Source organism: Colobus angolensis, unplaced genomic scaffold (assembly GCF_000951035.1).
Source record: "Colobus angolensis palliatus isolate OR3802 unplaced genomic scaffold, Cang.pa_1.0 Scaffold66, whole genome shotgun sequence".
In the NCBI taxonomy this organism is placed as follows: Eukaryota; Metazoa; Chordata; class Mammalia; order Primates; family Cercopithecidae; genus Colobus; species Colobus angolensis.
Window position 1 is genome coordinate 162,154 of NW_012120265.1, and position 15,794 is coordinate 177,947.

A 15,794-nucleotide genomic window follows, 5' to 3' on the forward strand; every position below is an offset into this window, starting at 1 on the left:
AGCATCTAGTCACATAGACACGGCCATCTAAGGCTCCAGCATCTAGTCACACCAATGCAGCCCTCTAAAGCTCCAGCATCTAGTCACACCAGTGCAGCCATCTAAGGCTCCAGCGCCTAGTCACACAGATGTGGCCGTCTAAGGCTGTAGTGCCTAGTCACACCAATGCAGCCATCTAAGGCTCCAGCACCTAGTCACACAGACACGGCCATCTAAGGCTCCAGCATCTAGTCACACAAATGTGGCTGTCTAAGGCTCCAGCATCTAGTCACACCAATGTAGCCGTTTAAGTCTCCAGCATCTAGTCACACCAATGCAGGCGTCTAAGGTTCCAGCATCTAGTCACACCAGTGCAGCTGTCTAGGGCTCTAGCGTCTAGTAACACAGACAAGGCCATCTAAGGCTCCAGCATCTAGTCACACCAAAGTGGCCATCTAAGGCTCCAGTGTCTAGTCACACCAATGCAGCCATTTAAGGCTCCAGCATCTAGCCACACAGATGTGGCCACCTAAGGCTCTGGCATCTAATCACATAGACATGGTCATTTAAGGCTCTAGCGTGTAGTCACACAGACACGGCCATCTAAGACTCTAGTGTCTAGTCACGTAGATGCAGCCATCTAGGCTTCCAGCATCTAGTCACACCAATGCAGCCGTCTAAGGCTCTAGCGTACAGTCATACAGACATGGCCATCTAAGGCTCTAGCATCTAGTCACACAGACGTGGCCATCTAAGTCTCCAGTGCCTAGTCATGCAAAGGCAGCCATCTAGGCCTCTAGCATCTAGTCACACCAACATAGCCATCTAAAGCTCTAAAATCTATTCATACAGACGGGGCCATGTAAGGCTCTAGCCACATTAATGTGGCTATCTGAGGCTCTAGCATCCAGTCACACCGACGTGACCGTCTGAGGCTTTAGTGTCCAGTCACATCAATGTGGTGGTCTAAGGCTCTAGCAACTAGTCACACTGATATGTCTGTCTAAGGCTCTAGTGTCCAGTCATACCAACGTGGCCATCTAAGGCTCCAGTGTCTAGTCACACCAACATGGCCGTCTAAGGCTCCAGGGTCTAGTCACACAGATGCAGCCATCTAAGGCTCTAGCATCCTGCCACACTGACGCAGCTATCTGAGGCTCTAGCTTTCAGTCACACCGATGCAGCCGTCTGAGGCTCAGGTGTCTAGTCACACAGATGCGACTCTCTAGGTCTCTAGCATTTAGTTGCACAGACATGGCCTTTAGGCCTCTGGAGTCTAGTCAGAGATGTAGCCACCTGTGTCTCTGGCAGCTAGCTATAGAGATGCAGTCATCTAGGCCTCTAGCATCTAGCTACAGAGATGCACCCTTCTGGGCCGCTCGCGTCCTGTCACAGACATGGCTGCCTTGGACCTTGTGTAGTCCTAGAGTCGAGGCTGCTCGGCCCAGTCAGAGCCACATCAGAGACAGAACAGGGAGGTGGCCCCTCTAAGAGGCAGCCTACCCATTCCAGGTCCCCCTGACGAGGGCAGAGGCAGATGCCCCCAGGAAGGGGAAGGGGCCCCAAAGGCTCCTGCACAGATGACCCCGCCAGATCCCTTCCCTGCGCTTCACGCTGCCCTCTGGAGCCGCCCAGGCAGGAGACACTCGCTCTGTGCTGATCTTCTCACCTAATAGGCCCAGTTACCTGGCAGGGGGTCCCACAGTCAGCACCTCTGCCTTACACACAAGGAAACTGAGGCACACAAAGGAGGCGTAGCCTGCCCAAATCACACAGCAGGTCAGGTCTGCAGCAGATCTGGGACTGCCACATCGTCTGCCTCTCAGGCTGGGGCCTCCAGACGCTGCCCTCAACTGCCGAGGGCCACCCCAGTTGTGGGTCCAGGGCCTCGTCCTGGGCAGACTATTCTGCCCAGGCTGGAACCTCAACCCTGCCACCTACTCAACGCCCTGTGCCTCGGTTTCTTCATCTGTAAAATGGCAAGAGTGACAGAGGTCGGAGGGCTCCAGCAAGAAGGGAATGAGGCGACATGTGACAGGCATCCATCCACTCACTGGCACTAGGTAAAGTTGGCACATGGACCACATGATAATGATCACACCAAGTACGAAGCTGCGACTGGAATCTGGGAATGCCCCACCTACTGCCCCAGCTGTCCCCAGGCCTGTCCGAGACACGAGGAGCAGCGTCGGCTTGCGGCTTAGCTTCAAAATGGGCCATTTAGGGTCGACTGTTTGGGAAAGAATCGGGGAAAGAACACTGGCCCGTCTGTGGGTGCTTCTGCCATTCATGGAACACATCCCTGGGCCTAGGGCCCATGCAAGTCCCCCGCAGCCTGGGATGGGCAGGCGAGCAAGTCTAGATGGGAAGTGGTGTGACCGGCCGAGCCTTGTCCTCCCTAGACGTGTGCTGGCTTCTGGGCCACATCTCCAAATTCGGAGTGGAGCCTCGGTCCCAGTGGCTGCAGTAAGCCTTTCCACCCTCTGCGTCACGCAGTAGGACCTGGGCAAGTAAAACCACACTCAGCCTGGACATCCAAAGTTGTAAGACCTGGTGACACACTCAAATCAGAGCCGCCTGACCCTCCAGACTGACCGGGGACACCTCGGGCCAAGCCAGCTTGGCGCCTCCCATGTGTGTTTAAACCCACGGGGCCAATCGGCAACTCGCGAGGCAACAGGCTTCCAATAAACGCCTGGCACTGCCTCCGCAGTGAATCAGATCACTCCTAGCGCCAGAACGCCCGCGTCATTTCCGAATCCCAATTTTCATGACTTCAAGTTTCCCAAGAAGCCTCCTTGGGGACTCAACTCTTTCCTACTCAGGCAGCGGCTTCAAGGAAAGTCACTATTTTTAGAAAGGTTTCAGTAAAGCTGTCAGGGGCTCTCTGGGCTCGGCAAGAGTGAAGTGTGCTTAAAATAAAAGGAAGACAGAAAAAGCTACTATGAAAAGCAGCTCTAAGAGACCCACGTTTGAGTTCACCAGTTGAAGAACTGCTTCAAAACAAAAGACTGAATTTTTAAACAGCAGCCCTAAACATCAATGCACAGCTTTAAACAATTGAGAAGTTGCTAAAAATGGGCTGACGACTAACCCAATATTTCATAGATGGCTTTTTTTTTTTTTTTCAGGGCAGGGGAGGGTGAAATAAGTTGGACTCTTGTTTTTATTCTCAAATGCTCCCTGGAAACACACTTTGGGGAATCTGTTTTTAAAGCGAGCTGATGTCACATAGGCTTGACCCTGTCTAGAAAAATCTCTTCAGGTGAGGGTGGGGCCTCAACTAAGAGTGCAGGCCCAAAGAGCCTCCCAAAGGAAACTTCTAGAATTAGACTGTGGGCTGTGACTCTCCTCAGCAAAGCCACACAGAGGTAAGGTGCTTCAATTCAGGGACTTACAAAAGGGCCTCCCCGCCCTGCTCAGATGGGGAAAAGTTGATGGTTTGTTTTTTAAAAAAAAAAAAACAAAACACCTTCTTGCCACTTTCATTTCCCTTAGCATTTTATTTATATCCACAATGTTGTTCTTGAAAAACAGAAAGGTAACCAAAAAGGAAAAACTGAGTTACAAGGTCAGGGTTGAGCTCAGAATGCGGCTGTACAAGTGTCACGAAGGCAGCTGATGGAACGGTGGAATCAAAACAAGATAGTATTGGCGACCCATTTTCCACAGCTCCGTCCAACTCTGTCCTAGCCCGGCACCACCAATAGGAAGTGAGACCAGCTCTGAAATCACAGCTGCATGTGTGTGAAGAGCCCCAGGTTTCAGGGTCCAAGGACAAGCAGAGGGCAGTCATGAGACCCCGGCCCTAGCCCAGGCTCTGCTAGCTCCCCATCTCTCTGCTCGCGGTGAGAGGAGGAAGACAGAGCCAGCCTCCCAAAGGAAGAGGAGTCCACGTGCGACAACCAGAAACGACCAGGACCCCTGCCTTAGGGACTGCTGCCACCGTGTGGCCAATGTTTTCTGCTTTCGGGAGATGGTTTCCCGCCTGCCCGGGGCCTGTGCAACGGCCCCTAAATCTCCTTCCCCTGGTGCCCTCCTGGCCAGTCCCAAACCGTGTCACAGCATGGCATGTAAGGGATGGAGGCCTTCTCCGTGTGCTGGAAGGAGGGGGCGCCACACCAGGGCCTCTGGCTCCCTCTGTCCAGGCTCATCTGTATAAACACACACCCTGCCTCGGTCAGAAGTGGGATTTGCTGCGCCGCCAGGGCACTCACACATGCATCTTTGAAAACCTGAACAGAATCTCAAGTGCTTCTCGGAATCTGTGTTCTGTGATCACAAGTTGCGACCGCTGCCAACCACAAGATGCCCAGAGACTTGTTTGCTCCACCAGCTGAGTGAACGCAGGGCAGCCAAGGGAGGTTGCCCAGTCACACTGGCACCTGGGGCACCTGGCCATGGGGCCAGCAGGGTGGGGAACCCGAGGGGGCTTCATGCCTGGGGCATGCATCTTCCAGGTACTCCTGGGGCTCCCTCCCCTCATCACCTTCAGGCCAATAGCAGCGCCCACACAGACTGGGCCCAGCTGCTCCAGGGGACCACCCACTGGCCACCCCTTACCACCTGGGCCATGGGCTCTAGGAAGGGGGCTGTGTTCTGCTTGTGGCCACTGCCTCTTCCCGCAGCGTGGACGACGCCTGGGCCTCTGCAGGTGCAACGCGTGAGGAAAGCAGGCCCCTGCAGCCCCCGAGGACAGAGCCCATCGCACCCCTGCCTGGAGGCTACCAAGAAGGGACAGAGTGGATGCAGTTGTCAGGGACGGGGCACACCTCACCTGCTTTTCTTCATTCCTGCCAAAGAAACGCGCTCCTGGCTCAAAGAGGGAGATATACAACTCACAAGGAAGCAGAGTAGTGCCTCAGCCCCGGCCTCCTTCCCACTCTCCACGGCCCCCATTTCCAACTTTCCAGCAGTTTCTCCTGGAAGGCACCTCAGTCGTAAGGGGCTTCTATTGTTATTTTTTGACTTGTCCATTCTGGATGTTCCCTATTGAATTCTCTATGCTACCTTAAAGATTAGCTCCAGACACACTGCCAGCCTCTGGAGAAGCCCTACAGCTGTCTGGAACCAGAGTCACAGTGAGTTCAGGTCACCATGTGGCGAGGGCCGGACGCAGATGGGTCCAGTCTGGTAACGAGTCTCGCTGCTGTCCTCCTTCAACAGTTCACTCCTCACCTGTGGATCTGTCTGCATTTATTCACGGAGCCTGGCCCTCACTTTTCAACACCCCTCGAAAGTTCTGTCACACAGGCGGCTCTGAACACTCGCTGGCCCACTTTCCCCGGATGCCTTGCACCTGTGAGCCTGCTGCCCATGGCCCTCTCGAGACGCCTGTGCCCAACGCCTTCTCGAGTTTCTACTTGGCCATGGCAAAGCCTTCACCATCTGAGACCCGATGGTCGTGAGACACCAGTGGGAGCCAGGGGAGCCCAGGGCAGCTATGCCACTGGGAGGGGTCAGGGCTCACCCTGAGGGACTGAAGTGCATCGGATCACAGCCATGGGTGCTTTCCAGACCTAACCTTGTATTCGAAAGGTGCTGAGGAGATACATACTTGACATAAACAATTACGCCTGGCAGCCCACACCATGACAAGAGGCACAAAGACACTAGCAGAGGCGCGGGGGCTCTGGGGAGGGGCTTTACCTTGGACATCTGGCTGAAGTCGGCAAAGCCTTCAGCACTATTGAAGGACCCACTTCCGAAGGGATCTAAGGTTCCAAAGGGATCTGCAATCGGCACCAACAAAGTCAGAGTTACAGGTCTTTAAGAGACACACCTTCTGGGGTGGAGGGAAAATGCTAGATGGCTCCTGAACCAGGAGACTCAGGAAGGCTGCATTTACTCATTAGACACGCGCGTCTGCATGAAGGTCCCTCAGCAAGGCCTGCCTGCCCACTGTGGCGCAGTGGGACGGTTTCTCACTGTGACGACCGCTCTTGGAGGGCCAGCATCATTCATGGTCATCAGAAGAGTGACAAGTTGCTGTAGGTGCATGGCCCCTGGGTCCCACTGGGTCTCACTGGGTCAGGAGGGAGAAGCAACTCCAGGGTGACCTGCCACCCACACGATTTATGCAGGGCGGTGTCTTTGGATAGAGGTTTTTGCTGTGTTTTCTCCTCTGACCTGGAAGGGATTTGCCTAGAGTACTGGATATACTCGCCTATGATCCGCCCCGTGCAAGCTGCAGGACCAAGCAGGGTCTGTTCCCAAAAGAAAGGGGGTGTCCACAGATGCTCCCATTGCGTAAAGGCTCGAGCGTGCATCTGCGAGTTCTACACTGTGAGATGAGGTTCCTTCAAACACAGAACCCACAACACAGGCCGGTACCTGGGGTCAAATTTTGGATTTCTTTTAGGGAGAAAACCCAAAGATACAAACCAAAGATTTATGAGGAGGAGTAAGTAAACAGTAGTTAATATCACTGGTGCTATTACTGAATCCCTACTGCGAAAATTCCTTTCCAGAAAGATGCCAGCGCATGCCGTGCCTGGGAAGAGGAGCAGCAGGGGATGCTTGTTTTGGCCTAATGGGCTCAGGCCAGGATCTGGGTGCCACTGACTAATGACACAAACACAGAGGCCACACTGGCTTTGGGAGTGAAAGTGTTAACTGGGGGGGAGGAGAGGCTCTGCTACTGCCCGAGGAATAGTCAGGAAGGAAAATAAGCCATGGGTCTCACCTGATCCTTTTGAGGAGACACTGGAGGATGAAAAGGGATCACTGGATTCAAAGGGGTCGAGCTGAGTGAAAGGAGAGAGGAAAGAGTAAAAAGCAGTTCATTTGTTCCATCACCCATTCATTCAACCAGACTTTCCTGACGTCAATGTACAATATCCAATGCCAGGCTGGAGGGAAAGTGGAATGATTAAAACTCAACCCAGGCAGAGTAAAATCCCAACAGATCAACCCTCCTGCATATAGCACCTATCAACCTGGACAGAATACCCCCAAAATTACAAATACAAAAAGCAGTGGCCTGAAGGCTGGGAAGTGAACAAGGCAGGGAGAAAGACTTTGGAGGAGAATTTGAATGTGGCAAAAGAACACAGCAGGAGGTTGAGCTTCCATTCCGCCAGCTACAGCAAGAGAGCACAGTGCGGGTGCCTAAGATTCTGGTAGCATCCGAACACCGGAGGATGGAGCCCAGAGACAACCATTCCCAGGGAATGGGAGGGGAATCAGGATGGAGGGGCCGAGATGTAAGCCCTGAACTTCATGATCCACTCTCCCCCTGTCTCAGGCTGGTCCCTGCCCATGCAAGCCTGGGGGGACTCAAGGCAGCCTGCAGCTGAGGCCACAAGAACTGAGCCAGGATTGGAGTTTCTGCAATCTGCTGGAGAGTGTCTGCAGTGTGAGTTCCACCAAGTTAACTGCCTGCTGAAACAAATCCATTCCCGCTCTTTGGAGAAAACAGACTACAGTCTCGACACAGAACACTCACCATGTATCAGATACATTTCTAAACATACAAAGAACTGGAAAAATGTGACCAATTCTCACCGGAAAGTACAATCAGTGTAGCCAATCTCAAAATAACCCAGATGGTGGAACTCTGAGACAGGGACAACGTAAAACGGTGATTGTAACTGTGCTAAATGAGGAAAAGGAAAATACACTTAAAATGAATGAAAAGACAGGCGACCTTAGCAGAGAAACAGAAAGTATAAAAAGAAACAAATGAAAGTTCCAGAAATGAAGAAGTGTTATCTACAATAAAAACTTCACCACCGGGGGCGGTGGATCACCCGAGGTCAGGAGTTCAAGACCAGCCTGGACAACACGGCAAAACCCTGTCTCTACTAAAAATACAAAAATTAGCCAAGTGGGCGAGGTACAGTAGCTCATGCCTGTAATCCCAACACTTTGGGAGGCCGAGGCAAGTGGATCACCTGAGGTCAGGAGTTCGAGACCAGCCTGGCCAACATGGTAAAACCTGTTTCTACTAAAAATAAAAAAAACTAGCCCGCTGTGGTGGTGGACACCTGTAATCCCAGCTACTTGGGAGGCCAAGGCAGGAGAATTGCTTGAACCCAGGAAGCAGAGGTTGCAGTGAGCTGAGATTACACCATTGTACTCCAGCCTGGGCAACGAGAGTGAAACTCCGTCTCAAAAATAAATAAATAAATAAGCCAGGCTTAGTGGTGCATGCCTGTAACCCCAGCTACTCAGGAGGCTGAGGCAGGAGAATGGCTTGAACCTGGGAGGTGGAGGTTGCAGTGAGCTGAGATCACCCCACTGCACTCCAGCCTGGGTGAAAGAGCGAGACTCTGTCTCAAACAAACAAACAAAAAACACTCCATTAGGTTAGCTAAGTAACCAGTAATAAAAGAAAGAGTAAGTGAAATTGAAAACAGAGCAGTAGAAATTACTCAATCTGAAGAAAAAGGAGAAAAAAGAATGAAAAGATAAATAAATAGAGCCTCAGGAACCTGTGGGACAATAACAAAGGGTCTAACATCCGTGTAACTGGAATCCCAGAAAGAGAGGGGAGAGAAAATGGGGCAGAAAAAACAAATTAGGAGAACTGACAGCTGAAAGCTTACCAAATTTGTTTTGTTGTTGTTGTTTTGAGATGGAATCTTGCTCTGTCACCCAGGCTGGAGTACAGTGGCACAATCTCGGCTCACTGCAACCTCTGATCCCCGGGTTCAAGCGATTCTCCTGTCTCAGCCTCCCAAGTAGCTGGGATTACAAGTGTGCACCACCATGCCTGGCTAATTTTTGTACTTTTAGTAGAGACGGGGTTTCACCACATTGGCCAGGCTGGTCTTGAACATCTGGCCTCAAGTGATCCGCCCGCCTCAGCCTCCCAAAGTGCTGGGATTATAGGAATGAGCCACTGAACCCAGCAATGAAAACTTACCAAATTTGTTGAAAAGCATAATTTACAGATTGAAGAAGCTGAGCAAAGCCTAAACAGTATAAACACCAAGAAAACTATACCCAGAAACTTCAAAAACTACTGAAAACCAAAGATGAAGAGAGAATCTTGAAAGTAGCCAGAGAAAAACCATCTATTACATACAGGATAACAATGAAAGAAAACTCCTCTCCACCGGGCGCGATGGCTCACACCTGTAATCCCAGCATTTTGGGAGGCTGAGGTGGGTGGATCACGAGGTCAGGAGATTGAGACTATCTGGCTAACACGGTGAAATCCTGTCTCTACTAAAAATAAAAGAAATTAGCTAGGCATGGTGGTGGGCGCCTATAGTCCCAGCTACTTGGGAGGCTGAGGCAGCAGAATGGTGTGAACCCAGGAGGCGGAGCTTGCAGTGAGCTGAGATCGTGCCACTGCACTCCAGCCTGGGGACAGAGCAAGACTCTGTCTCAAAAAAAAAAAAAAAACAAACTCCTCTCATCTAGGACAATGGAGGCTGGAAGGCAGTAGAAAAACACGCTAAAAGTGCTAAATGAACAAACAAAAGCCCAACAACCTACATCAAACGCAATGTCCTTCAAGAATGACAACAGGCCTGGCACAGTGGCTCATGCCTGTAATTCTAGCACTTTGGGAGGACGAGGCGAGCAGATCACTTGAGTTCAGGAGGTCAAGACCAGCCTGGCCAACATGGTGAAACTCAGTCTCTACTAAAAATACAAAAATTAACCAGAAATCCCTTGAACCTGGGAGGCAGAGGTTGCAAAAAAAAAAAGAGTAACAGCCGGGTGCAGTGACTCAAGCCTGTAATCCCAGCACTTTGGAGGGGCTGAGGCAGGAGGATTGCTTGAGCCTAGGAGTTTGAGACCAGCCTGACCAACATATGGAGATCCAATCTCTACAAAAAATAAAAAATTAGCTGGGTGTGGAGGTACACGCCTGTGGTCCCAGCAACTTGGGAGGCTTAGGTGGGAGAATTGCTTGAGCCCAGGAGGTTGAGGCTGCAGTGAGCCAAGATCACACCACTGCACTTCAGCCTGGGCCACAGAGTTAGACTCTGTTTCAAAAATAAAAATAAAAAAGTGACAATACTGTCGATTTGCACTATAAGAAGTGCTAAAGAAAGTTCTTTAGGCTGAAGGAAAATGATAATGGAGGGAAAACCACTCTTCAGAAAGAAATGAAGAGTATCAGAAATGGTACATATTGGGTAAAACTAAATGACTACTTTTTTCCTTTTTCTTTAAAATAACCACAATGGATTAATGCAAAAATTATAAGGGTCTTATGGAGTTTCTAATGTATTTAGATGTATGATATTCACATGATGGCTATAACATAAGACATGCTGGCTGCAAGGGTGGGTGGACAAATGGTTGCAATTTTCTACATTTTACATGAGATAATACAATACTAACCTCAAGTAGACTATGAAAAGTTAAAACTGTACATGGTATTTCCTAAGCAACCTCTAAACAATCATTAAAAGAGGTATGATTAAAATAATAAAAGGCCAATAGATAGAATTCCAAAAAACATTCAAACAATCCAAAAGAAGGCAGGAAACAAAACATGGGATAAAAAGCAAGCAAATAATAAAATAGTAGACTTAAACCCTATAAATAATTACATTAAATGTTAATGGACTAAACATTCCATTTACAAGGCAGGGACTTCTGACTGGATTAAAAAAAAAGCAAGTCCCAACACTATGCTAGTTACAAAAGACACCTATCAGTTTTAAAGACCCAGGTAAGTTGAAAGTAAATGGTTGAAAAATGATATATCATACAGTGAATAACATGAGGAGAATGAAGTGATAAAACAGACTTCAAGACAAAGAACATCACCAGAGATCAAATGGGAACCTTTTATAATGATAAAAAAGTTGTTGTGTCAGAAAGACACAACAATCATAAACATCTATGCACCTGACAGAGCTTCAAAATACACAAAGCAAAACCTGATCAAATTAAAGTGCAGTATGAACAATTCCACAATCATAGGAGAACGTTTAACACCTCTCTCTCAGCCATTGGTAGAACTAAAAAAGGAACAAATAATGAAGACACACATAATCTGAACACTATCAGGAAGCTCAACCTCGCTGCCATTTGTAGAACATTACACCCAACAACTAGATACACATTGTTCTCAAGTGTACATGGTTTGTTCACCAACATAGGCCATAAACAGCAACCCTTGATAAATGTGAAGGTATTGAAAACGTACAGAAAATGTTCTCTAATAACAAACTGAATTAAAAATCAAGAATAATAGTATTATAATAGACCTAGGAGAAGAAGCCAAGTATCTGGAAATGAAACAACACACTTTTAAGTAATCCATGGGTAAACAGAATTCACAAGGGAAACTGGGAAACATCTCAAAACTGAATGGCAATGAAGAGATAAAGTACTCAAATATATGAAATACAGGTAAAGTAGTGCTTGAGGGAAATATGTTGCTGTAAATTTAAACAGATGCTCCTTGACTTACCATGGGGTTACGTCCTGATAAACCCATTGTAAGTTGAAAATATCTTAAGTCGAAAATGTACTTAATATCCCAATAAACCCATCATAAAGCAAAAAATCAGAAGTCGAGCCAACATAAATCCAGATACTCCCTGACTTATGATGGGACTGCATCTCAATAAAACTATTGTAAAATCAAAAAACTGTAAGTTGAACCATCGTAACTCAGGAACCGCCTGTACTAGAAAATGAAGTCTAAAATCAATGAATGAAGGTTGGAGCTTAAGACAGTAGAAGAGCAAGGTAAACCCCAAATAAACAGGAGTAAGGAAATGGAAAAAAATAGAAATAGAAAAGAGAAAATCAATGAAATAGAAAACAAGCAGTAGAGAAAAATGAAGCCAAAAGTTGGTTATGGAGGTCAATGAAATTGGTAAACAGATCACCTATACCAGGAATGCTACAGGTCTTAAGGACGTTAAAAAGGGGCCAATAAGAAAACACTGCAAATGAATAGTTGCCTTCAAAGAGCTCCAAGCGCTAAAGACCAAAAGGTCCACAGGGAGTGAAGGAGGTGGGCACCAGGGCAGCAGGAGCCCTGAGGAGGAGGGATAAGTGCTCGTCTCTGAGCAGGCCTTGGAACTGGGTTGCAGCCTAGAAAACGGAAAAAGGCTATGAAGCAAGCTCACTCCATCATTAAAATCCTCTCCTCCATCACCAGAGATTGCTTTTTTTTGTTTTGTTTTAAAATCCAAGTTGACAGCTATTTAACCCAATCTCTTAGGCATAATGTGCAAAACGCCCGGCGTCTGCCATGCCTGGGGATGGAAGCACAGGTGTGCTGGAGTTGGAAACTGGAGGGTCAGAGTTGGCTGATGCTCTCAGGAGACGACACCAGGCAAGGCAGTCGGGCTGAGACGCCTGCACTTAATCCTGCCGTGACAGGGGCACCCACCAAGGTTGACTCTAAGGTCCCCACCAGTGCTGTGTGTTACAAGGACCGTGCGGGGTGGCTGGGTTCATGCGAGTATGTGGTGCTTGTTTGATTTAGTCTTTTTTGGGAGATGAAGAGGCAGTGGAGGCAGATGACTAGAGTTGAGGGGTGGGGATGGAGATAGAGGAATAAGAACTGTGGGTGACATCCTCCTTGCCCTGACGTGGGGCCACTGGACAGCTGACTGAACCTTGGGGCTCACAGGTGAGTCACTGCAGTGACTAGGCCAGACAGCTCTCTCACTCGGCAGGAATGAAATCAGCCTGGGATATCAGCTCCCAGAGGACAGGCACCAAGGCCCATACTCGCAGGCACCACGTACACTCCACGAAGGGAAGGAGGCCTTCAGGAAGTGCCACCCTCACACACACAGAGCAGGCGTGCGGCTCTCCCAGGCAACGTCCCACCCCACTCACCTTCGAAGGTAAGGAAGGGTTTTTCGTGAATGGGTCCGAGGTAAATGGGTCATTCTTTGTCTGTTTCTTGAAGAAGTCGTCGGTGGCAGAGCCACGGAATGGGTCACTTTCTTTGAAAGGGTCCCCTCCAAATGGATCTAGAAGGAAAAATGCCCCGTGATTAAACATTATGCCGAGTGAAAGAACCCAGGCATAAAAGGACACACCACAGAATGATGCCCTTTACATGGAATTCTAGAAAGGGAAGAACACTAGTGACGGAAAACAGGGCAGTGGTGGCCAGGGCAGCCTGGGGACAGCGGGGAGGGTGACAACAAACGGGCCTCAGGAATGACCAAAGTGTTCTCAAATCTCACACAACTGTGCATATTTGTTGAAACTCATCTTATTACATACTAAAATAGGTGAATTTTGTTCTGTGTACATTATACCACTCAATAAAATTGACTTTAAAAATAATAATATCCTGGCCAGGCATGGTGGCTCATGTCTGTAACCCCAACCCTCCAATCACTTTAGGAGGCTGAGATAGGAGGATTATTTGAGGCCAGGAGTTCAAGACCAGCATGGGCAACACAGAGAGACCCCCGCTTGTAAAAATAAAAAAATAAAAAATTAGCCAGGTGTGGTGGCATGCGCCTGTAGCACCAGCTACTAAGGAGGCTGAGGCAGAAAGGCTGCTCGAGCCCAGAAGGTCAAGGCTGCAGTGAGCTATAATTGCACCACTGCACTCCAGCCTGGGCAACAGAGTAAAACCCTGTCTCTAAATAAATAAATAATATATCCTGGCCGGGTGCGGTGGCTCAAGCCTGTAATCCCAGCACTTTGGGAGGCCGAGACGGGCGGATCACGAGGTCAGGAGATCGAGACCATCCTGGCTAACACGGTGAAACCCCGTCTCTACTAAAAAATACAAAAAAACTAGCCGGGCGAGGTGGTGGGCACTTGTAATCGAGCCACTTGGGAGGCTGAGGCAGGAGAATGGCGTGAACCCGGGAGGCAGAGCTTGCAGTGAGCTGAGATCCGGCCACTGCACTCCAGCCTGGGCGACAGAGCGAGACTCCTTCTCAAAAATAAAAAAATAAAAAAATATATATATATATATCCTGCAGGAGCTGGATACGATAATAATAATAATAAACAATGCAGGTAAATCCACAGAGACAGAAAATAGATTAGTGGGTGCCAGGGGCTGGGGGAGGGAACGGGGGGTGACTGCTGATGGGGATGGGGTCTCCTTTTGGGGGGATGAGAATGTTGTGGAACTAGGTGAAGGCAGGTGATCATCGCACAACACTGTGAGTGTGCTCAATATCACTGAAATGGATGCTTTAAAATAGTGACCTTTACGTTATATAAATTTCACCTGAAAAAAAATAAATTGGTCAGGCATGGTGGCTCACGCCTGTCATCCCAGCACTTTGGGAGACCAAGGCGGGCAGATCACCTGAGGACAAGAGTTCGAGATGAGCCTGGACAACATGGTGAAACCTCGTCTCTACTAAAAATACAAAAATTAGCTGGGCATGGTGGAGGGCGCCTGTAGTCCTAGCTACTCAGGAGGCAGGGGTGGCAGTGAGCCAAGATCACACCACTGCACTCCAGCCTGGGTGGCAGAGCAAGACTCTGTCTCAAAAAATAAAATAAATAAACAGATTAGCAGGCAATGTGATCCCACCACACTCCAGGGTGGAGTGCAGGCAGTGACTGGACCTAGGGAGGGGAGCCACCTCCAGAAGGGAACGGAGCCGAGGATGGGTGTAACATGGATGGACGGCCATCCTTCCCAGTTACATGGCTTCCATCCCTGGTGTGTGTGGACACAAGTCCCGCCACGTGCAACTTCTGAGCCAAGACTAGACACAGTCTGAAGACTGGTCCAGGAAACACTGAACTTTACCTGTTGAAGTTGTCTGCTGTTCTGCAAAGGGGTCATTCTGGAACGGGTCACCTGGGTGGGAGAGGAGAGAAATGCTTACTAGCTTTAGGGCACAGGACGCGGGCTGGGCCCTTGAACACAGCCACCCACCTGCCAGGCCTTTCATTGCCTTCTACTCCGCCAATGTAGGGAGAGAATGTTATTGCCTTCTCCTGCCCTCGATAGAAATAATGTTATTTCTATCCACCTGCCCTCGAAACCTTGGCAAACCAAAGAAGGGGACCTGGAGGAGGCAGCCGTTTCTGGCTGGAATGTTGAAGATGAGAAGGAAGGTACTGGTGGCTGTCCCACCCAGGCTGGAGGAGGGAAGACACAGAGCGGGCTAGAATCCACTCCTTTCTTCCCATGCCGGGTTTCCTTTACCTCATCTGCCTGCCACCTCCCTGGGTAAGAGGACACAGGACCCTGGGCTGTCCCTCACTTCACCACCAGCCCTGCAGCAATGAGGCGGTGGCGCCCCTGAGTGTCAGGGGCTGCTGGATTCACCTCTCAGACCCAGTAGGCTTCAACTCCAAGCTGAAGCTCAAACTTCCACTGTCCTCTCCCCACCTCAGTGTTTTTCTCAGAAATGTACAGAGAGCCTTCCTCCTGGAAATACTGTTTTGCTCTGAAACATGGAGATAAATTAGGACATCTTGTTTCCGGAATTCTTAGTTATTCTTGACTCAGGTGTGGCTCTGGATAGACTCCTAAAATTATCTAGACCTTACGTTTATGTAGGAATCCATGGTTTGCCAGGTACTTTCATGATCATTACTAGCTCTGATTATTTTATCAACCCTGTGAGGTGAGCAAGGAGCAAATTTATTAACCTGCTGAGGGATGAGGAAATTGAAGTACTGAAGAGTTGAAGGGGACTGGCCAAGCTGCTTTCAAATGTGGGTCTTGTGGTGAGCTTGGAATGCTTCCCACTGTGTCTCGATGCCTTGGCTCTCTGGTTAACAGGGTGAGATAAGAAGCTTAAAAGGCGTTCCTGCCGGGTGCGGTGGCTCACACCTGTAATCCCAGCACTTTGTGGGGCGGAGGCGGCTGGATCACCTGAGGTCAAGAGTTTGGGACCAGCCTGGGCAACATGGTGAAACCCCGACTCTACTAAAAATAC

At 49.2% G+C, this 15,794-nt stretch overlaps 1 protein-coding gene across 1 annotated transcript in view; it reads right to left on the reverse strand.

Annotated features, from left to right (window-relative positions):
* The window catches only part of EPS15L1 (epidermal growth factor receptor pathway substrate 15-like 1), a 110,306-nt gene that overhangs the window by 25,318 nt on the left and 69,194 nt on the right, over positions 1-15,794 (reverse strand). The window contains exons 17-20 of the mRNA XM_011925892.1: positions 14,654-14,735; positions 12,754-12,890; positions 6,665-6,725; positions 5,629-5,711 (exon numbers count right to left, since the gene is read on the reverse strand). Of these exons, the coding sequence (XP_011781282.1) occupies positions 5,629-5,711; positions 6,665-6,725; positions 12,754-12,890; positions 14,654-14,735 (363 nt within the window). The remainder of the gene's footprint in view (positions 1-5,628; positions 5,712-6,664; positions 6,726-12,753; positions 12,891-14,653; positions 14,736-15,794) is intronic.